Source organism: Coturnix japonica, chromosome 3 (assembly GCF_054131305.1).
Source record: "Coturnix japonica strain WE chromosome 3, WE-NBRP24, whole genome shotgun sequence".
Lineage (NCBI taxonomy): Eukaryota > Metazoa > Chordata > Aves > Galliformes > Phasianidae > Coturnix > Coturnix japonica.
This window is the reverse complement of record NC_140665.1, coordinates 24,236,708-24,261,398: the sequence shown is the minus strand read 5'-3', so window position 1 is coordinate 24,261,398 and position 24,691 is coordinate 24,236,708. Positions and strand designations below refer to the sequence as shown.

The window sequence follows — 24,691 nt, the reverse complement described above, 5'->3', positions numbered from 1 at the left end:
GGATAATCCCAGCAGTTAATATCAAAATATATTAAAAGGAAATAAGTAGACTCCCTTCGTGGGTAGTGATGAATGTAAGGCTCTTTATAGAGTGATTTTTCAGTGAAGAATGTAAATAGGTTTGCACTTTAGAATAAAAACTTGAGTAAGTTATTTTCGAGTAGGAAATGAGAATTCCTTTTTCTTTCAGGAAGTGAATGAATAAAGAAAAATATGAAAATATGAAGTTCATTAAAGTTCAACATAAAATCATGATGTAACTTTACAGTAAGTGCTCTTGAACTGTCAACTAGATTAATTCCTGCTTTGATCCTGTGACTGAACACAGATGTTGAAATCCCAAGTGAGCTGAACTCACACAGGTGTCAGAAATGCCTAATAGGCATTCAGGTTGTGGCTTTAAAATTCTAGAATAATTTCAAGGATTGCCTTGGAAAAAATAGACTATCTGTAATTTGTATAATTACTGTCCATGCTCTGAATACTTAGAATCCTTCTCATCCATCACTACCAATACCCTGGAATCTGAATAATCTGACATACAGTACTGAACTTTACAGAACTGTGATTGGAGCTTAAATTCAGAGGTGGGAATAATTCTTTAAAGGTATCATTTAACATAAAAGTATAGGCATAAAAACATATGCTCATCTTACCTAGATGACAATAACATTCTGCACGATTATGTTATACATCTTTGACTTGGTTAGAATGAAATTGTTGCATTCAACCATGTCATAGCCATGCCCAAATGTATGAACTCCAATCACAAGGCAGGTTAACTGACAGAGACTAATGCCTATTTTTCCTTCTCTCTCAAGGAGTAGAACATTTAAGAACTGTCTGGAACATCAGTACACTATTAGCAGCAGTACCAGATAGGGCTTTCCACTTCAAGTTATTCTACCTCAGCCCTGGCAGGGAATGGCCTCTGCATCCATGGAGATGGAGAGGGAGATTTGTAACATCATGAGCAGACATAGCTATCCCAGATGAGTTCTTTGCAAAGGCAAGATTCACATCATCATACTTCAATCACTTAGAATTTACACATCTGAACTAGCTGTCTGGGCTACCTCTGAGATCAGTGGAGAGACATAGCTACTGTCAGTGCAGGACTCATCTCATACTTTGACAGACACCTCTCTATAATAAATGGGAATAAAAATGTCTAAAACTTCTAAACCAGTGGCTTAGGTTACCTGTCACATTTTGGTGATATACTCACTAGGGACTTGTCTGATACTGCTAAGTGTGTACAGACACTATCAAGCAAGCTTTAAAGTACTGAATTTTGTCACTGAGATAGACATCAGAAGCCTAAGGGCTTATCATTCTCCTGCTATTATCTCTGAATTGCTGAACCTCTCATGGAAAAAGGAAATGAAGTACCACGTTAAATTGATCTTGAAATAACCACCAAATTATCACATATCTACCATAAACTGAAGTATGCATATTTTTCTTGGTTAGCTCTATATTTACATATATTGTTCCCTACTTTTATTTTATTATTGACATTTTTCTTTGACTGATAGCCTCTCTAGGCCTGTGAAATAATCACAGAAGTGAAGATCAGTCTAAGGATGATTTAAAATTGCTTTTTAAATAAGAGGTCCAGCTTACAAAAATAACTTCTCATAGTTTGAGTTTAAAATTGGGAAAGGACAGATCTAATCAGAGGGAAAGAAAAGAGTAGAGGAGCCTCCACAAGCAGTATCTCTGTGATATCAAACTCTTCTGGGAAAAGTACACATTAATTGTTACCAATTAATTTGGAAATGACAGACTGAAGAAGACTGTTACTTTAGTTGGAAATCAATTAGTATACCAGAAAAGACACTGCTATATATTTCTCTCTTCTGTGGTATATATTTTTCTAGTTATGAAAATTTCAGTGTAGCCTCCATTGTGGATACACATGCACTTTGCTGAGTGATCAGAGGAGCCTTAAGCGTCATTGTATTTGAACTACAGTTAGTAACAATTAAAAAGTTCTAACCTCTGCCTCAAAAGTATAAGCCTGAATAAGTGAAACACTGATAACATTAATATGCAAGAGACAGAAAATTGGGTGTCAATTTTGATGTAACATGGCTCTTCACTGTAACACAACCTCAAATAATAATGACAAAAACTGTCATTCAAATAGTGAATCAATAACATGTATGCAGTTAAGCCTCTTTCCCCGCTTCAATTTCATTTCTCTTACCTCGTCTCTTCTGTGGCTATAAAGAAACCATCATCTGAAGCACCAAGCCAATTTTGCCTCTGTCTCTTGATCACTGGAATGGCGCTTGTCTTAATGGTACTTGCACTGGCTTGCAAGGCCTTACCATTAGTTATATGAACGCGGGGAGCAGCATGCTAAAATCATAACAAAAAACAAAAAAACAAAAAAACACAAAAGATATTTGCCTGAGAACAAGAATAGTTCTCTTAGCTGATTCTGCTGTAAAGGGCAGCCTACACATGCTGTCATTCTCAAAAAACAGCTAACTCTTCTGAAACAAGTATCTACCAATCAGAGAACATCTCCTGATCATCTGTGCACACTGACATGTTTTAGCTAGAGAACTAAATGTTTTTTAAAGCTCACTTGTAAAAAGAGAAGCATGAATCAGTGTCATGAAGCAAGCAAGTCTGCAGCAGAAACCTGTTGACTTTGGGATCAAATTCATTTTGCAAATTTTTCTGATCAAAAACCAGCATCCCAAGCAATTATTTGTTTTCTGATCCAAGTATTGCATTAATCCAATAAACAATAAAAAAAAAAAAATCCACATATTTCTCACTTTACAGTGCCTTACTGCAACTGGCTTTACTTTAAATAACAATCACTGTACAGGACAAGAACACTGATACTGCTGTAAAAAATTAATAGATTTACATCATCTGGGCAGTAGCCACGGTTTTTAAGCTGACCCACTAGTCATTATATATATTCTAAAGCTGACTGCAACAACTCTACCTTCATTTTAGCACAGATTACATTAAAGATAAAATGGTACATTGATTCATCACTACATGTTTAGTTGGACTAAATAGTTTAGCAAGATTTAGAGACAGCAGGTGTTCACATCTAATGAGAAAATCTGCCTTCTGATATATGTGCAAGTAGAGTGCAAGTGTTCCCTGTACTGCCAGTAAGAAACATTTTGGAGGAAAATTCCATAATGAACACATTAATTCTTGAATTTAGAGTCTTGTTTGCTGTGCAACCAGTTATCCGCAGGATTAAGGAGTTGCTCTATTTGATAAAAATAGACATGTTAGACATATGAATTCGAAAGTTTTGCTTATTTTATCTCGCATGGATTCAACATCTTGTTCTCATAGGAAGAAGTGCAATTTCTTGCTGAAATAAACCCCATTACTGATTGCATTTTTGTAATATTCATAAAACATGCCCAATTCTGCGCACTTGTGGGAGTAGCCTCTAATTATGGGGAGAAAGTCTGCAGTCCTTGAGAAAGGAAGGGGCTGGTAACATGTACAAAGGTTGGCAGAACACAGCCTAGAGCTCATCTCTTAAATCATGCCACAAAAATGTAACAGCCAAATATTGCACTTACATTTAATGAATTTCATTCCCACTATGCTGCAGTTTTTGACACATCCCAATCCAGACCACTTACTCCCTATAGTAGGACAAATCTTATTCATTTGAGGACAAATTCCAGCATTCTTTACTTTAGTGTAACTAACTGAACAATATCTTCTAAGTTTTCTTAGATGCGATGCAACAAAAAAATGAGGAAAGCAACAATTTGCGTGAGTCACAGATAACTCTTCCTTTGAGCAAAATTATTTGCCATTGTCTTAGAGACAAAGAAGGTTTATGGTGAATTTAGTTGCTATTGTACAAGGAGACAAATGTTCCTTTGTAGGCCCTAAATTTTTCCAGGTTTTCATTCACTGCCTAGACTGCAGTTTGATGTTCACATTTTGTTCTGTTTGCTTTCTTGGGGAGAAACAAGCAATGAAAGTGCTGCTAGAAGTAATTCAGCTGTTATTTACATTAAACTCTGGATAAAATACATTAACTTTGGATAAATTTAAAAATCCAAAAGCTATTTAAGTGATGATGTCTTAGTGCACAAAATGGATACTGCTCAAAAACTGAGCAACAATTCATGCATAGAAAACGCAGCCATACAGCCCAGATGTATTGATTACATACTATATTCAAAGTGATTATTTTTACCTGGCAGTGGGCAGTGCCATACGTTACAGAGGACCATTCAAGGGATTGAAGAGCAATTTATTTCTTTTTTCACTTACCCAGCCAGAAACAAGTTTAAGTTCTCATATGTAATGGTTAGTATCTTTTCCTTTCTAATATGCCACTGAATGTTTCTTTCACACAAGACAATCATAAACATGCAAAGTATGCTCAAGGAATCATACAACATACAGGAAGTGCACTTCCTACAGCAAAAACTTTGTAAAAAATTTGAACTTTATAGAAAAATTATGCTTTTTTTTTAATTATTTTTTTTTTTTTAATAATACTTTTTCCATGGTAAAGACAGATGTCAATTCTAGTTCTAAACTGTTTTGTTTCCATGTCTCAGAATCTAATTCGTACTCCAGGCAAGATATAGCATTACAGAAAATAATGCATTGGTTACAATATCATCTCCTCTCTCTCACATCATAATAATTACTGTTTTTCCTTATATTTCTCTTTTCCATGAACCTTTCAATTTATTCTGAGAAATTAATTATGCTTTTCTTAAAGACCAGTCTGTGTGCAAGGGACCACATTATCTTTTATTTCCAGTTAATAGAAACAATTGAATTTCTCAAACAATTTTAAAGTAGAAAAATCAGTTCAATTAGTTCCTCTACAAATATATTTACCTCTGTGTATTAAAATGAGGTCTCAGTGAAACGGTCATACTGACATCAGTACCCAGAGCAAACAGACCTTTCATGCTAAGCACTTAAATACTTTTTCCTTTTTTTTCTTCCTCTCAGCATACACAATTGTAGGATTATGGAAGCCTCAGGAATACTACTGGTACTATCACAGAAGCTGTACTCAATCAAATGCCATGCACATAGAACACTATGATAATTTAGTTGGAATGCTACTGTGTGCAACTAGCAGCAGCCATTTTGATTTTGAGTACTTACTTTACTAATAAGCCACACTGCCATTTTCAACAAAACCTCAGATATGTTGAATCCACACAACAGTGGGAAATCGCCGATCAGCAGAAGTCTGCCAGCTGCATGTTGGACAAATCTACCACTAAGGGATTACTTCCTCACACATTCTTCCCTATCTCAGTCTGAATTCATTCATTCGGATGTCTTGTATCCCTAGAAGAAAACTGTTCTACATCCCAAAGACACTATGAGAAAACTTCTGAGAGCAACTGGAAGAGAAACACAAAGCACAAGAAGGTGTGGTTTGGGCAAAGCCTCCTAGACGTAAACTGAAGATATAGACGTCTGCCCATGAGTCACAACAAATAACTCCTTGAAACACATTTCTGAGTTTACGTGAGATGCATAGAAAGGCACTTCCACACCACAGATTGGTGCTAGGCCCCATAGAGAAAAAGGTCCTGATCATGTATTGCCTCAGTGCATTAATAAATGAATGCACGGAAGATTTGGTGAGAAAACAAAGCTCTCACCAGTCAGCCTTATAACCCAAGCAGGGAACAAAAAATCCCCATCACAACTTTAAAGCAACATGGTGCAGTCAATGAAGACTTAGTTAGTTAGCAGAGAGTAATCTAACAGTTTCACCTCCCAGGAAGGAGATCTCCATGCTGAGGACTCAGAAGTTCTCAGAGGCTTCTGAAAACAAATCATCTTCTGAAGTTATTCACCAAGTCTCCAATGAGGAGTTTATGGGATGATCGTATGTTCATCACAACAGCTTCACAGTGCCATCTGTCCCCCTCTACAACATTTCTGCAGGGGTACCAATCTCTGGTATTTAATCCACACACAGGCAGGTATGCAGCTCCATTTTTGGCAGCTGCTCACAGGTGCTGCTAATCAGAACCCACCTGGCAGGGACATGACTTTCCCATTTGTGTACACATCTCTTCATTTCCTAATGAGCGCAAGTGAGACACCTCCAGTTCTCAGTGAATGCAATGATCTCTTTCACACAGAAGATACATAAAAAAGTGTTTGAAGTAAGCACAGGCACTATAAGTGTAATGTAAAAATTAATGAGGAATGGCTATGCTGGCTGTGACTGAAAGAATGTTTACCTGGATTATTGTAAAATCCTAACTAGCTTTGCATTTTTCATATCTAACCTTCTTCCCATCCTGAAAGGACATTTTTCCATTGCCTAAAACAGTGGGTTTTCTTTGGTTGCTTGGGGTTTACACTTTTTCTCATACAAATTCTTTTTCTCAAACAAAATCCAACAGTAAAATAAGGACTCTAGACAGAGAAAAAAATCACTAGAAGAAATCACACATGCCCAATATGATTGGCAGTAATTCATATGAATTGCTTCAATTTACTTAATTGACCAAATTATACAGGGGTAGTATGTAAACCACATCTAGATACTGAGTTTAAATTAGGTATTGATTCTTTTTTTTGTGCCACACCTAAGCAGTTCTTACCTGCTCAGGCATTCTCTCTCTCAATAGAATCAAGGTTTGGAGCTAGTTTAGTTTACTTATTCAGGGAGACTTGACATGAATGCAAAAATTACAAAACGTGTTTATATGGACTCACTTTTGGCACAGAACTTCATTTAAGAAACCTGAAGGCTATTAAAAGTAATCAAAACAAGAGATCACATGCAAGAAATTAAACAAATAGTCTGTAGAAGTATTATTTTGTTCATTCTGATTGCCATTTAATCTTCAACAGAATGCCTAGACTGGAAGCAATTCTGAAAATCCTTTCCAAAGCAGCCAGGCTAAACTACTACCACATTGGTAGCATTTAACATAATTTACACAAAAGCTATACAACCTCTAAATAAACCACATCTTTAAATGCAGCATTTTGAAGTAAATACTTATTTATATAGATTAGTCAAATTAGTAACGAAAGACTACCCCAGCAATCTAGTCACAGAGTAACAAGAAGTCTGTTTTATACTTAAAATGGAGAAGCGCCTCATTTTCCTCACACACAAACACATCCTTAAGCAGTTTTCTAGGTATTTTATTTTTATGAACAGGAATCTGAAACAAACAATGGGGGACAATGATTGTATTTGAATGCAGAATTCTTGAGGTTTAAAAAATAAAGATAGATGTAGTGTTCTCAGAAAAGCTGTGTGCTCATTTCCATAGCAAAGTACGCTCTATTCCACACTGGCTTTGATTTAGACACGAATCTGAAGCTTCAGAGAAAAGATCAGATTTAATGTCTGACTTATGCTATTTTTCTCTCATTTTGTTTGATTAAATACTATGCCTAATTTTGTTTCTGTTAGAAAATTAACTATAATCAGTCAGAAGAAGTGGACTTTATTTCAAAGTAATTTATTTATTGCAGTAGTCATTCAAAAACGGACATCAACAGTATTGCTTTACTATCTCTGTGTTGAATAGATGCCCTCATACTGTTTCTAATGTGCTGAATAATATATTTTCTGGCTTCAGTGATATAATCTCTCATCTGAGTGGTAAGAAAGAAATTTTCCATTGCACATTCGGTTATTTTATTAGAGGAGAAGAGTGGGCACTCTCATAGCTTTTTGACACTACCTAATTAGTGTATTTATTTTTAATTGCACTTCTATTTATTTAAGTGCAATGGACAATTACAGCGTATTGCTTTGGTTGCACAGCATTAGTCTGAGAGGTCTAAGCTTTCAGCAAAAAGGTCTGGGGAGGCTCAGAATGCAAGAACTCTGAGAAGTCAAGTTCTTTAAAAAACCTCTCTCTTACTGCTTCAAAAGTTTCACCATAATTTGAGTAAGGACACACTTGTATAGGAAAAGAACATTTCTTTGGTTAAGTTCTTACAGCTGTTTTGATACACTGTAAAAACTGGCTGTCAAAATATGTGTTACCTTTGGTGAAAATTAGCAGGGAAAAAAAAAAAATTACAGGGAAATGAAGAATGTTTTTTTTTTCAACAGCCTCAGCATTAACCTTTAGCACTTTTTCTGACACCAATGCAAAATTTGAAAAATACTAAAAAATGTTTCAACATGTTGAAGCAGAGAAATTCCACTGATTAAACTTCTAATATGGAAACAAGTCTACTTAAACCCAATTAACCACAGCAAGGATTATATCACACCCAGTAGAAAAATGAAATGCCGCTTTTCAGATGTCTCCACTGCTCTGAATTTTTGTGGTCTGTAGTCTTAACCAATTTATTATCCATTAGCATTAGGCTATTAATGGTTATTGGTGATAAAGGCAATGAATTGCATTTACCCTCTCCTCTGTGCTGAACCAAGTTTCCATGTGGGAATTCACGTCTCACAAATGCTGCACATGCCTAAGAGGTAACTGATTTAAACACACACTGAAAAATGTAGGAGTGACAACACAGGCTCTAGTGACATCATTTCTTTTTCAGGTTGTTTAAAAAGGTCCATGTGTGCCTCAAAAAAACCAGCCTTTTCCCAAAGCAGGTAGCCCTCACCCCAAATCCCTGCTAGATAGGCATGCTCCTAATCAGACCTCTGCTTCAACTTTTCTTCAGTCCTTATCTATCTTTTATTAGGAGGTTGAAGGAGAAAGAGACCGATAAAACATCTCATTCTATAAAAAACCCAGGACAGACACTAAATCAATGACATTTTTATGCACAAAACTTTTTAATCTAACTTTTTAGAAGTTTATCAGTCAGTTTAAGTGTTTCCCTGTTCCTGGAACACAAACTATCAAACTTAATCTTAAGTCAGAAACCAATCTTACAGGAACGTGATACATGACATTACTCAACATGTTTCCAACTTTAAACATTCTCTGACATGATATACACCTACAGCAAAAGAGATTTAATTGACTTTAATTTGACATAATAAAAAAAAAACAACATCTCTTAAACTCACACTACCAGAATTGTAACTGGATATTCATTTATCTAAATTGCCAGCACTGCAATTTCTTATACTACTCAACCTCACATTTTCCCTAAGATTTCCCATGAAATGACTTATTTGAACACAACAGTGATACTGGACTTTATATGAAAACATGCTAACAAGCTGACTTATAATGCTACAATACCTAATTTGTGTTCAAAGGAAAAATCATTTATACAAATTGATCTATACCTAAAATTTTCTTTATGCTTACCATTATTGTTCTTGTAGAGTGGCTGGATGACTCTGGAAAACAGAAGAACCACAGTGCATTAGAGTACTGTACTCATAAAAACCTTATCTTCTTACATTTACCTGAAATATAAGATGTTTCTGCATAGCTACAACAAGGAACATATCAGAAACGCAGGGACTGGGAAGATGTCTCATGAAACAAACATGAGAATCATCACTGAAAACATATAGCTGATAAAAATATACTGTTACATGTACTCATTAATCTCTATTCTTGATTGTCCTTTTCTGCAAGAAAATGTAAAAATAGAACTAATTAATATTTCCCATCTCAAAATTTTTGTTCATGTTACTTTTAAACTGTGGCAACATTTTGTGTGAATGATCAACATTGTAGAAAAAAAATACAAACAGAATCAAAATAATTCTATAACTATTCCCATTTTGAAAAGCTCTATGAAACTACATTGTCCTTTATACAAGAATTTTCACAGATTCTTAATTTAAATGGCAAAAAGAGATGGAGAATTCTGACATTGAGAAGTTTTAATTACTATCTCATATATGATAAAGTCAGTCAATAGAACACACATTTACATAATATTGTAATCATGACCAGGCCAATAGCCAACACTGACTTAATCCTGCTACTTAATTTACAGTACATTTCCTTTGTTGTTGTTTTTACCATTCTCACTGGGGACAGAAGACTTGTCCTTTGTGGTGTTATAATACTACAGGTGTTGTATTACAACTGTGTTTTTTCTAGTAGAATAGAGTGAAGAAACTGTGATCTGCACAATTCATATCTTTGCAGCGAAGTTTTTTTTGTTATTACAAGTTTATTTACTGTTTTGACATTCCAGTCAAAAAACATTTCAGGAATGTTCCTGAGAAAACCCAGAGACTACATTCGCGGAAGGATAGAACTCTTGAGAAAGTACTCATTATTTTTACAAGCCCAACTTCCCAGAAACCAAACCAAACCAAAAGGAACAACAATAACACAACCTAAAAGAGCACAACTGCATTTCCTGAAGAGCAGAAAATCAGGTTAAAAAAAAAAGGGGGGGGGGGGGAAGGTGTTCTTCTCTCTTGAAATACAAAGATGCGTTTCAGAGCACCTCCACTCATCCACAAACAGACCAAATGAACTAACTTAAGCACATACTTTCTATATTCAGATACTCCAGAAATAAGAATATCTTCCCTCTTTTTCAGAGGTACTATCCTTTTGGCATAGATTTATATGCCTAATCCTATAATATCATGCTCAGTCATGATTCTATTACTAATGTTCCAAACTATCTTCTTTGAGAGAATTGGGGACTGCAACATGGAACAGCAGAATGAATGTGGAGGTTGTTAAAAGTATAACAATGTTTACACTCTTAATACACTGCCAACAGCTGTTGATTCTGGGATTTTAGCATTTTGATAACTTATTAATAACCAAGCAAAGAACTAAGGAAAGACCTGTTACACATGCAGACTTTACACTGTATAAGAAGCACATATTTTTAATATATATATATATTTTTTTAATAGTTTAAAGTTTAGTTTAATAGTTTAAAGTGCTGGAGATACTGAAATATAATCTCAATTGTGAAACACCTTCTAGAAATACTTGAGTAGATTTATAAACAAAAAAGTTACTGAAAGATCTCTTTAAGAAGTAGATGTAGTCAAAAGCTACTATTTTTGCACAATTTAAACTCTTGCACACTGTTAACTAAATATTCTTTGAACTTGGAAAGAAATGAACAAGCTCACACAATTCTCACATTTTAAGATGCTTTACTGATAAAATATGGTGCTAACTACTAAGTTATTTGAAGTTTGCATATAATTCCCCAGTGACATATATTTTTTTCTCCCTTAGTCTTTTCTAACTAAGTAAGAAGCCACATCCTTAGCACCATGGGACAGGATGACTCTTTGTCTTCCAAGATCAAATTCTGAAATGCTAGAGAAAGAATACAAAAACAAGAAAAGCAAAAGAGCACAGAAATATACAAATGTATCCAAAAAGCATCTTCCCCAGATGCAGGAACTTTCCAGTTAAACTGCGTAAGCAGTTTACAAAGGTGCCTTCTATATTACGTTATGCAATAAAATAGATCTTGCACTCTGCAATCATGGCTTACGATAAATAATCAATCCACTTGACAGCAATCATACACAGAATTACTAGGTACAAACTCCAGATCTCAAATCCAGCACATGTAATTTGTGAGGTAATGCTCCTAACCCTTAACCAACAGACAGAATAGTCTTCCTGCAATTTTAATTCTTTAAAACACTACCAGTGGAAAGTAACCAGAACCTAATTCCTGGAATGACCACCTGCGCTGTTTTGTAAGCTAATTTGATTAGAATGTTGTCCTAATTGTTAGTGTTCTTACAGCTGGTCTATTCTGCCAATTACAAAAGAGTGCATTATTGTAAAATAATGCCTATGCACTATCTATATGTATAAAAATAAATCCTCGTTCAAAAGCAGAAACTGTAGGCAGCTCAGGGGGCACATCCCTGTGGACTACTTTCAGCTCCCCCTGTGATCTCACTTAGCTTGCTCTTTCTATTCAACTGCTGCTTTCAGATTTTCATTAGTCCTACAACATGGAAGTGATGTACAGGATGCTTAAAGTGAGGCATCAGGGTACGAATGCTAATCCATTTTAAAGTTCTCAGAACTGAAAGTAAGTAAAGAAGACTTACAAATCAAGCATTTCCTATCTTCATATAAATAAAAGCTCTGAGTCATATATAACAAAGAGTTGTGAATGACTCTTTCACAGTGCTCTGCTTGCCCAACAAATGGCAGTAACAATACAGAAATACCCATATCTCTAGAGAGATCTACTTCCTGTGCTCACATTTCCATCAGTTTCAGAGCACATACTTCAGTTTTTTTTTACTGAAGTGTGATATGTAGCCAAGTATTTCAAAACTTTTACTAGTTATAGCAAAGATCAAAACTAGAACACACATTTCCACAGTAAATTTCAGAGTAAAAAAATCTGGTTGTAAAACAACAAATAGCATTCTGTCTCACTTTTCAGAAAAATGGGTACACAATTCAATATTAACTGCATGTTTTGTTTCAGCACGGGAGGAACTGTTACAGAAGATTCACACAATGGCTTATCGCATCTCATCTCTTCCCTTTCAGTTTGAAATGACTGTTACATAAAATGAAGCTTAAAACAATTTAGGTAAGCATATAGTTTATTAATGTGAAGTATATTCAGGAAAAAAAAATATGGTCTTATTTTAAAATGAATGGAATATCTGATGTTTTTTAATACGCATTCCATGGTTGTAATCTGCTCCCTCTGTAGAACTTCTCAATCATTACAAAAACTAATATTGTGATAACAAAGAAAGCAGACACCAGAGTGAAAGGACATCTCTCTCTGCTGAGAAATTCAATCCAACAGTGAAAATACCTTCTTCTTTTAACAGAACTTCACACAAGGTTATATGAAATAAATTCCAAGGAAACACATGTTAATGTTTTTTATTTTTTTTTCAGTTTCAGGAAAATCTTGAGCAAGAAAGACTTCAGATTCTCTGTTTGTCAGTTAGGCAGCTTAGAGTTTCATGTACTTGATGAAGGAGTCTCAATTTCCCAAAGGAAAAACAAAAAACAAACAAACAAAAAACCCCAAACAAGCAGGAGTGAAATATAAGCTTTCTTTCCTTGTTTATCTCTTCAATAGCCAAAAATATTAACAATAAACAGAGTGAGAGAGACTGACCAAAATAGCACCTAGGTGAGAAGGCACAATTTTTTGAGTTCTTTCTCACATTGCCAATTGCTTGTGTCACTTTCTTATCTTGCTACGATAGAGATGCATGGGTTCCTACAAAAATGGGCCAATAAAATTGCTTTCCCGTTCTTAGATACAGCTGAATCCTTCAGTAATTTATTCCCTGAGGAACTGAAGTATGGCTGTTGAAAGAATCCTCTTGAAGTTATCAAGACATCTCAGGCTGAAATACAGCACTGAAGGTCTTGAAAGAGGAAATTGGGATCATAGTTGTTGATTAAAATCTCTTCAGCTATTAACAACTGATTCTTCTACTTCTGCCCATGAGTAATGAAATTGGTATCACTGGGTACAGAATAATCTCTACACTTCATCAGTGACTGTATCATGTTGGACATCCTGTAGATATTCTTGATTCTGATGCATTTAAAAGCAAGAAAACAGTTGCCAAACGACAGAGGTTACATTAATGTAAAATAACTTTACCTGATCTTTCCAAATACTATATGGAAAATCATCATTACTCATCCTTCCAAAACAACAGCCTGATGTGAAAGTTGGATGCATTGTTGCACACAGTTAAGCAGCTACTGAGTGAAAGTAATCATTTGGAATCATGTCAGACATAGTAATTTAAAGATCAGACTCAAAATATCTACAAAGCACTTCATAGTCACATCTAAGTCTTATAATTATCAACTCCAGTCATAAGATAGGATACAAGCAACATTCTGCAATGCTGTGATCTTCTGAAGATATAAATTTCCCCATTTGAAAGAGACTGCCTTCACTACTGAAAACCATTTAAACATCTCATGCTGATTTCCTTTACAGCAGCAATGGAAATTCTGTATCTCAGAGTAGTTAAAAGCACCAGCATGCATATTACATGAAAAACCGCCAAAACGCTGTGTATTTTTTGCAGAATAGAAAATAACCTCTCTAATATTTTTCTCTGCACCCTACAGAATGCAACATTTCCTTTTATTTGAAAACAGATGGAACCCCCCCCCCCCGCAAATTTTCTAAGATCATTCAGAAAAATTCTCCCTCCTACAGGAGAGAACACAGCTAGAATATCTTTAACTGTGAAGATAAAAACAGCCTCTGATCACAACCTTTCTTCTGAAAACACTAACAGTCCATTATAACAGCCATAGCACTATAAATGACACTTACACAGTGTCATTATATTCAGGTATATGTATTACTTGTGGATGAATAGAACTAGAACTATGTCTCAGCCATCCACATGTGACTGATCATTAGATCTTTAAGCATAAGCCTCCTTATTTCCAAAAACAGATAAATGATCTCTCTCATTTAGCAAGGAATAATGGTCAAAAAATGACACATTCCCTCATCTGTATCAGTTGTACCAGTTTTTTGCTGGAGAGTCATACATGGGACAAGAAAGAGAATGTTTTACTGCATTGGCCATACTGAAGCCAACATAAGACTTCCCTTCAAAATAGTAATCATATTCTCATTCAGTCATAACTTACTTAAAAGCATTAAACCAAATATTACTGGTTTTTCCTCAGTCTTCTTCACTCTCACAGATTTGTTAGTAAGAAATCCTGTCAAAATACAGCACGCAACTCACCTGGGGAATACAATTGACTTGAAATACATTACTCTAAATATATATTTACAAGGGTCTAAGTGACATTTACTTAAATAATGTAAATCGTATATCTTAAATAAATATATTTCTATGGCTTAAAAATATCTTCCAATACTGAAGCTCAGAAATGAGCTCGCTTGTACTCATTTCTGTGTCCTCATATCATCAAAGCATGAATTGAGAGACAGAATACATCACCATCTCATAGTGGGCTTTCTGGAATCTGTTAATTGATGCAATGTCATAAAACCAGAAACAATCAATAGTATTTTGGAAACAACAAAGCCAAGAGGACCACAACCACTACTGAAAAACGGAGATTAGGATGATCCAAGTGACCACAGCCAGCAATGATCCTAAATAAAAACTATGTTTAAAGTTGATATGTGGCAGAAGATGATAATGCAAGTGATTTTAGGCTGAAGAATCTGCTAAGAAAAACTTGAGGATATGTCAACAAAAGCATAAGTTTTGGCCAATAACTAAATTTAGTGCTTATTCAACTTCTGTTTGAAGTTAGTAGAACAAAGTAGTTAATGAAAACTACATTTCCATGATCACTGTTGTATCACATCCAGTGTGTCAGAAATTGTTTTGCAGTTTGCACCGACTACACTTTGCAAGCTTTTAACTAAAGAAAAAAGTAGTACAAGATCCAAAATAGCCATTCTAACATGAACAAAATACAATTTCCAGATTTCTATTACCTTGGATATATGCTTCCTTTATGTTTTAATAGAAAATAGATAAGTAGAAATAATTATTTCCTAAAGCAACAATTTACAGTTCTCAATAGTAATTTTTCAAATTAGATGCTATTGTGTACAAATTGCCTTAACACAGTTATGTATTTGATACAAATGAATCAATGTAGCTAATAACAAGCTTTATAAATACTTTATGTTGAAGAGAACATTCAGAATAGATAGAAAAAAATGTTATGAAGCTCAGCTCTTTAAAGGATATCATCATAATAATGTTTACCTTGAACTTATTGCTATACCTTTCTTTGCTGTGGAAAAATCTTTATTTCCAGGTGAAATTCATTCTTTGGTCAAAGATTACAAAGACAGTCCAGTCTAATGGTCCGCATTAGAGAGGAGAAAAAGCAGCTTTTGTTGACAATCACATGCAGAAATTACCAAATCATCACTACAGTATTTCACAATGAATGTTCATAGTGGAAATTCTGCTGTGTGAAATGCACTGCATTTATAGCTATGCCTATTAATGATATCACTTTTTTATCACACAGTTGTCATCTTAGTCCATTGAATAGCTCGCGTTGCTGTGCATGTTATTTGCCTGCCATGAGATATTTGTTTGCACAGTGAGCAAAGGTCCAAGTGATCCCGTCATACATATATTGTATTTTATTTTGTTTTTTCCAAAAAATGTATTGATTTCTAGGTATTACTAAATGCACAGTAGGTATTTTTACTGCAGGATACAAATGACATTGACAAAGACAGAAAAGTATGATTGTTCTGGTAAAATAATGGACTGAGCTTTCCCTCCTGTATTTGGAATAGCATTTCTATTATCTTATCTAAAATGAATCTTTCTCGTTTCTACCTTGACCAGTGAAACATAAAAACAGAAAGTCACCTCTTTTGTGCTAATCACATCTCAACAGCCTATTTCAGAACCTAACTTCTTCCAGATTTTCTGCTTGCAGCACCATACAGCAAATAATCTAATTGCTTACAGAGGTTACACCTCACAAGAAGAATTCAAGAAATGCAATGCATGTCTCTGCAAAATATTTCTTCAAATAAAAATGCAATAAGGCAAAGTAAAGCTTTTGCAGCATCTTTCTCTTTTCACTATATTTGCTTAATTTTTTCCTTATGCTTATATGTAAAGGTGAAAGATTAGTAAGAAAAATGGTACAAATAGGTATTGTAAGACATGGCATTAATGGCACTGATGAAAACCCTTGTTCAGTGAATATGCATCACCATTAATTGCATTAAGAGCCAATGCTGAAAATACACTGTCTATACCTTAGATTTCTATGACTATGCCTTCTTATTTAATGTCATTTTTTAAAAACATACACCCTACAGAAAGTCATAAAACTTTGCTGTTTCAGGTCCACAGAAAATTGTGCAATTCAGAAATTTTACAGAACGTATCTCTTATATTCCTTCACTTACCATCAAGACCATTATGATGGCTGTAGTTCCTTTTTCCCAAAATACTTAGTGAAGAATGATTGGAGGGTGCAAGTAGTCGTTTTGTACTTGGACTTTGAAGGCTTGGTGTTGATCTGATTACATTGGGTTTCGCCGCAGGGTGAATCTCTGTTTAAGACAAAAGGCAGAGAGAGAGAGAGACAGACTTGATTTAAAAAGCTTTTAGTCTACTTGGTTTACTAAATTTACACTTTGATTTCTAGCAAAACAGAAGTGGGTTTCTTCAGCATGAATGTGTTTATAGGACTTTGAATAACAATCTGAACACATCTTCATACCTATTGTTCCTCCAGATAAGGATGAATCAATTTAATTTTAGATTTCCTGAGTTTACTGCAATGATGTAAGGTATTCACAATTGAAGAGATAATAGAGAACAAACTGAAGCAGTTCTGTGTTTTCATTTTCCTCCTTTTTTTGGGGTTTTGTATTAGGAGCTACACACCTACAAATTGTTTGTCAAGGAAACAAAAGCACTTTACAACAGTGAAGCCCCCTCAGTGTCTTAACTTATTCTAAATTTTCTGTCAAAAAAGCAAGCTTTAAAGGATCATCTGAAATACAGGTTGCTAGATGCAAGGATCAGGGAGAGAGCTACAGCACTACTCCAATACTGCAGCATCAATACAGAACCATTATTATGGATTCAAATATTCGAGAACATCTGAAAGAATACATGCAGGAGGATTATTTCAGAGATGGAATAAGTTCAGTACATAAAAGGCAGTGAAACTCATCCGCCCAACGTGATTCGGAGCGGGTAGCTGCTGTGTTTGCCAAAAGCTGGTGCAGTTGTATGGAAATTTCACAGTAACCTGCCAGATGAAGCTGGCAAAAGGCACTGAGCAACAGCAACCAGTGGCACACAGGCTGCCTGAGGCCTGTGGCTCAGCTGAGGCCTGCCACCTGAATACCCTGCCAGTCAGAGATGCCCACTGAGCAAGACCCTATGGGCAGGGGAGGCTGGCGGCCAGCAGATCAGGAGTCAGCTATCTGCAAAAAGTGAGAAAAGAAGGAAAAAATAAAAATGAAGCACTTTTGTAGCCCAGGTTTGCACCTGAAGAGTGTTCCTTTCTGCTTTTTTTCTTGTTTATAAAGTAAAGTGCATGAGCTGGGAATATGCAACATCTAAAAGGAGGCATGATGTCAAGGAGGATGGCCCCCAGCCTCTGCAACTCATAGTAATTATGCAGGAGAAACCATTGTACAGGAGTCAAAGTCCACACCAATAGTGCATTTTATTTTTCTTCCATAAGTACTATAACCCAATATCAGTGTGCACCACATGCCCATTTTCATTGCAAGCCTTCACACCTACCCACACCAGGAGTCAGGGAAAAGTCTGAGGCAGCCACAGTAACCTTTAATAGGCAGAAAATGGAAGGTGGGAGAGCCAAACAGTTTTAACTATAGAAAGGAATATGATGGCCAGAGGGAGTCAGGCTGCACAGTGAAAAAGGACAGCACCAACAAAACTTTGCATTGGAAGACTATGGTTAACTGTCCAAATATTTGGCCACAGCACATAATCTTACTCTTAAAAGTATGAGCATTCTTACCCTGTATGCTTCAAGTGATTCAGATTAAAAAGAGTAGAGCAAGATAACATGTTTTTAGTTGTTAGAAAGGCATTAAAAGCAGGGTGCTGGTGTCTGCAAGACAGTCCTGTAAGGCTGCACATGTAAAGGCTAGTTTGTTATCTCTGATGTTGTCACTGTTTACTTAAGAGCTCTGATTCTAAAATGCTCATTTGGCAATCTCTTTCACTTTTCAGAAGGAAATGATTAATATTCAGGGCTAACACCACTATACCATTATCTATTTGCAAAAGAGCTCCAGCAGCAAACAAAATAATCCCCAGAGTTGGATCAACAGACTAGAACTCAAATTCCTGTCTACAGTATAAAGGAAATATAACTTTGTATTTCCAGGAAGTGCTAAAAGCTGAGAAAGGATGCATTTCCTTCCTTTGATGTTTTTTCAGTTTGGAGGTCGTTAATCCCCAGTTTGCCACTAAGGCTGTTTTTTCTCTTTCTGTAGATGAGTAAAGTATCAGGACCAAGTTTTCTATGAAACTTTATTAATCAGTCAGGACCATTTCTCAACACCTTGAGTCCTTCCTTTAGGGTCTTTACACCATTTGCTCTCATTATCTACCTACAGATTTGCTTCAAATATTTGCACTTTTAGGGATCTTTTTATTCCCACTGCTATTACCTTTATTCTACTGACTAGTACGTTTTTTCACTGAAAATCTCCTATCCATCTGCAGCTTCTGCTAACTTAGAGAAGTAAATATAACATGCAAATAATCCAAATTATCCCAATAGCTACTGAACAAATAACCAACTGGCCAGATTCAGACACTATGATCACTTCTGAAATTAAAATAAAAATGAAATGAGAAGAGAAAAAATACTCCAATTACATAGGAACCTCTGTTACGAAACTGGCTTGCAGCCTCAAGTAAAACAATAAAAACTCTTAAAAACTCCCATTTCCACTAATGTCACTGAGGTACTATATACATATACAATGCAAGTTAAGAAAAGTTGAAGTCTCCTGCTGAGTCACTTAACTAACTAAGCAGCCTGAATTCCATAGGTGCTTAAGCAGCTAGATCTCTCTCATCTCTTCTCAGCATGCATCTCTGCTGGAAACTCTAGACTAGCTTCCTGATAACTAAGAGGAAATATAGGGCATTTAATTATCCAGGGGCTCACTTTAGGAGGGTTTGTTTTGTAAGTACAGTAAAGACTGAAGAGATTACAGGGGATTAACTCCAGCTCTCTAGAGGACAGGGCTTACTTTTAATACTTAACCTATCCCACCTGGGGAAATGGTGGCCCAGAAGCAGAAGAGAGAAAGGAAGACAATGACCTAGAATGTGCAGAGCATTGATATCCTTTCTGTCTCACCAGTAGTGCTCAAAAGAGTTGAGTCTGTGAGACACAGTTAACAGCATTTCAATAAATGCTTGTGGGCATAGCCTGGATTTTAAAAGGAAAACAACTACTTCCTGTATAAGGTATCACATGACATTTAACACTAAACTTGAAAATAAATAATGAAAGCACTACTTATTCTCTGGAACATGCTATTACTTCCCAGCCTTCCCTTCCCACCCCAAAAATGCCATTTTCAAGCCATCCTCACACAGCAAGCTTAGATGTATGCCCAGAACTATGTTGGGTATACTTCATCTCCCTATAACAGACATTATTTGACTTCTGTTGTATTGAGATATTTCACTTCTCATTCAGAAGCTATCTGGACTCTACAGATACCTTGTATATTTTAGCACTGTTAATCATCTTCACAAAAGCATCACCTAAGTGCACATAATGCTATCTAAGATCATCCATCCATTTACTCCCATTAACTTTATAGACCTGTGCTTCCAGGTGTACTAGGACAGTCCCTTTCAGTCTAGACAAAGCAGCATTAAAAACATACAGCATTTCCTAAAACACTCATGCTGTCCTTTCTTCTTCTGGCCGCACATATGCGGTCAGCCAGATGAGCCATCCCCTCCCTCAACCACAGCTCCTCCGGTAAGTGGAAGCAGCCTTTCTCTTCTCCCTTCTGTACATCAGTAACATAGAACACATGGTTGGGATGCACACAGGAAGTTAGAACTGTCTTTTTCCTTAAACTCCAGAGGAGAAAGACAAAGTTCTGTTGCAGCGTATATTAATTCTTCACTATCCTGTTCTTTGAAGCTTGGATTTTGTTAAACTTGGTGTTCTGGAATACCAGTCATAACCACATTTATATCTGATTTCTGTTTCAGTAAGTCACAAGATCATTATTGTTTACTTTGTCGTACAACAAGCAGGTTTAAATATTGAGCAGAAACATCTAAAATGAGTTCTACTTCTGTAGAACAGTGATAATATCCTGCAGAATTACTCCCTGCTTCTGATCAATGGATTGATTTCTGTGTTTATTTCAGGACAAATTAAAAGCCTCTCCAGTATTTCATCTCTTAGATGATAATGTAAATATTTAACTGTCAGTTCCTTAAAAAGAGGACCTTTTTTTTTTTTTTCTTAAATAACAAATCACATTGACTGGAATTCCTCCTCTCCTCACTATCTTATGTGAACAACTCATTCTCTTGGCTATAATCTCAGTACAGTTTACATCACCAAATTAAAAGAAGATCAGTGTTTTAGGTTGGCTGAAGTCTGCTCCATCAGTGAATGGGAATTTTGCATGTGGATTCAAGAAGCACAGAACAGCATGCAGCATACTGAACATCTCCCCATTAAGTGCTAATGTTTTCAAACTACCAGACTGTTTTTTCCCATTGTAAATTGCATCAGGTTTCACTTTGCCATTTTAAACCAGTATCAGAAGGCCTTCTGCCTACATTTTCCATCATCAATCACACAATTTTGCAGCTGAATAAAGCAGCGGACCAGAATATTTATTAATTTATTCACTTCATAGTTTTCTTGGTACTAAAAGCAAAAATCTCTCGCTTTATGCATATAGAATTTTTATGTATCAGTAAATAACAAATAGATTTTTTATTTATTTTATACTGGAAGAAGATACCCACCTAAATACCCAATGATACACGACAGTGGTTTTCTGTTACTTTTGATCTTCAGAGGATTTCCAGTGATTTCATAATGCCGATCTGCATCTGAGAATTTTAAAGAATAAAACTCAGTTTAAATATTTCATCATAACAAATATAATTAGGACACAACAGCCAGTTTCCGACTTAGACTTTTACCACAGATATCTTGCTTGATTCTCTTTCTTTTTTTCTTTCCTACCAGCATTAACAATGACAGATACATAAAGGTAGGCTGTGTCTTCACTTATGTAAATGATCTTTAAATTCTTTGAAAAGTTAATCCAAGATCTAACAGAAATTCCATTTTGCCTACAAAGTCATTTTGGGTGCAGTCAACTAGGCAAATGAAACACAAATGAAAAAAAATAAAGGCAGCCATGGCTATTACCAAGAATTTACATTGATTTTTTCACTTCAGTATTTTCCACAGTCTTGTCTGTCTCTAATTGGGCTAATACAGAACTTCAAGGCCTATAATTCTGAAGTCTGAATTCTGTCACGTCTTACTCCCACGATACGGTGATTCAGATAATCCCACTGTGACTATCGTGGAAAGATGAATCTTAAACAAACAAACAAAAAAGACAAACAGAAAAAAATCTTTACTGTAACATCTGAGCAAACTGGCCAATTCATAGCCAAGTATGCATGCCAGAGCTCAAAGGTTTCAAAGACCACAAATTCCTGCAAACAAAATGAAAATAAGCAGTTCAGTAACTACTTAAGTTTGATGCTAAGTCTACAATATCACACCTGAAAGGCACTGAGAATACCCAAACACGGACCTTCTACATTCCCCAAACACAGAAGTGTTACTAAGAGGAGGTTCAGACTTAGGGATTAGAATCTATCAACCCAAGGCTAAAATCCACAGGACACCAAGTTTCGTTAAGCAGTTTCAATATTACTGGAGTAGCTTTCTTTCTAAACTCCCTGGAAAGAATGGGTCATCTGCTTCATGAGAGCATATAAATAATCCCCATAGAGAGTACCCCCAGAACCCAGATATCATATGAAACCATATTCACATTTTGACTTTGTAGATCTATAATTGTCTCACATAGAATTTCTTCTCACATATACACACACCCATGTGCATGTTTCTTTATATGCGTATCACGTGCACACAAATCTGCATTTTCTAACAAGCTTTAAAAGGACTAGATATTAAAAATAGATTATAGTAATTACAATTGTACTTTGCACCCACAGTGCATGTTACTAAAACATTCCTGGTGTGTTTCAGTCCCGCACAGGTTACAATGCAGTACATTACATACAATGATTACACCTACGTGAAATGGGTAAGACACTATACTGAACAATTTATCTTTGAGGAAAAACTTAACATTTACCATCTATATACACTCTAACCAGATCTGTAAAAAACGTGTAGGTGATGTAACCACAGTAATGACTGAAATAAGTATGTGAGTCTGTTCACAAGTGTTTCAAATCCAGCAGACAATGACCAGCTTGTTTTAATGTTAATTTTTCTTAACATAAGTAACAATATATGCTGTTTTAGGTGATGAAAACGCACTGGAGCTAGTGCCTGGAATATTTTTAACATTCCATAACACTTGAACTATTTTAAGTGACAGCAGAAAGAAGCATCTCCGCTGACTCTCAGTAAAACAAGCACAGGCTATGCAGTGAATATTTTATAGTTTGGGAATAGTAAAGCACTGAGTATGAAGAAATTAGCAAGAAGTTTTCCTATCTACATGTTTTCACTGTTAAAAAAAAAAAAAAAAAAAAAAGACATTGAATCATAGTGAGATGCTGACTGAGAATACAGACTGTAGAAAGAGCGCTATTTCCACACTTGAGGCAAAATGTTTTCACTAGAGGTGCCTGGTGGTTATTCCAAAGCAATGCCGTCAATGAAACATGTTTAACAATGGCAGACTTTAACCCACAGTATGGTACTTCCATGATAAAGGTAATAAAGTTCATCATCTTTATGTACTAGTTGTGAAAAAACAACAACAAAAAAAGTCCTAACATCAAAAACAACTATCCGTGTAGACACCAGAAGTCTTAATAAGATCAGTGAAATAATGGAAGCAATGAGAAATGAAATAAGGCATTAAAAATAATAAAGAACAATTCTTAAAAATGGAGTAGTGTATCTGATAATGTGTATTTCTCAGACATATCAAAAACAAGACGGGCAACAGAACCTGTAGCAATATCAGATGATCAAGTGTGATGCAAATATATAACACAGCTAAAGATTTGTGAGAAAAAAAGAAGACTAATTCTTTGTATCAGTGTTCACTGCTGAGAAACTCAAGAGAAAACCCTTTTATGAGAAAAGTATGAGAACAATTTCACATGAAAGTATCAAAAGAAAATATTTCAAAACAAAGTAATGAATAAAAACAAGTTTCTGGGACCAGATGAGATTCATCCAGACGGAAACTGCTGAGCACCTACAGTACTGATGTTCAGTTATTACTTAAACTTCTCTCAATTCAAGGGAACAAAACCATGGTGAATGTGATAACATTCTTCAGTAAGTAGTGTTGTAGACTGGCAAAAAGGCTGAGCTAATAACAGAGGCATACAGATCAAATACAGAAACACCAAAGGCAAACAATGACCTTGAAAGTGGAAAACACTTCTGTTGTGTTCACATTATTAAGCAGCATACCCTTGCAACAATGACAACTGCATGCTAGGCCTTAATAGCATGGGCGCATCCAGCAGAGAAAGGGAGCTAACCCTTCCCCTCTTCTTGGCTATTGTGAAAACACTGTTGATTTCTGGAATCACCACTGCACAAGAGAGATGGATATACTGGAGCAGATCCAGCTACTGTAAAGTCACCAGGCTAGTAAACTGCCAGTAAAGCACATAAAGAGAGTCTGATGGAACTGGGTCTGGCCAGCCTTGAGATAGGAAGGAGAAGGGAAGACTTGATTACCACCTGCAACTATCCCAGAGAGGCTGTAGCATCTCCATCCTCAGAGACTGACAAAAGGCCTTGAGATTTATGCAGGTGGTAGGATCAGACATTCATAGGCCCCCTTCCTACACACATCCTCTGTAAAATATCAACTGCAAGTGTCAGGGGTCTGCCAGAATTGTCTGAAGGATCTTGATAAACTCACACACATCTGATCTGGGATCCAACTTGGAATTTCAAACAGCATTTTACAAAATGCGTCACAAGAGAGTGTTATTTTTTGATGGCTATGATGCAGCTCCTTTTACCCCCCGGTCCCCTTGCTGGCAGGGCAGTACAAGTAG

The 24,691-nt window shown here is 35.8% G+C and overlaps 1 protein-coding gene across 5 annotated transcripts in view; it reads right to left on the bottom strand.

Moving 5' to 3' along the window:
- MTA3 (metastasis associated 1 family member 3) overlaps nucleotides 1-24,691 on the bottom strand; it is a 130,210-nt gene that overhangs the window by 16,448 nt on the left and 89,071 nt on the right. For all 5 annotated transcript variants that reach the window (XM_085543027.1, XM_085543026.1, XM_015857527.3 and 2 more), the window contains exons 15-18: nucleotides 21,410-21,496; nucleotides 16,804-16,950; nucleotides 9,261-9,292; nucleotides 2,213-2,367 (exon numbers count right to left, since the gene is read on the bottom strand). In XM_085543027.1, coding sequence (XP_085399153.1) covers nucleotides 2,213-2,367; nucleotides 9,261-9,292; nucleotides 16,804-16,950; nucleotides 21,410-21,496 — 421 coding nt within the window. The remainder of the gene's footprint in view (nucleotides 1-2,212; nucleotides 2,368-9,260; nucleotides 9,293-16,803; nucleotides 16,951-21,409; nucleotides 21,497-24,691) is intronic.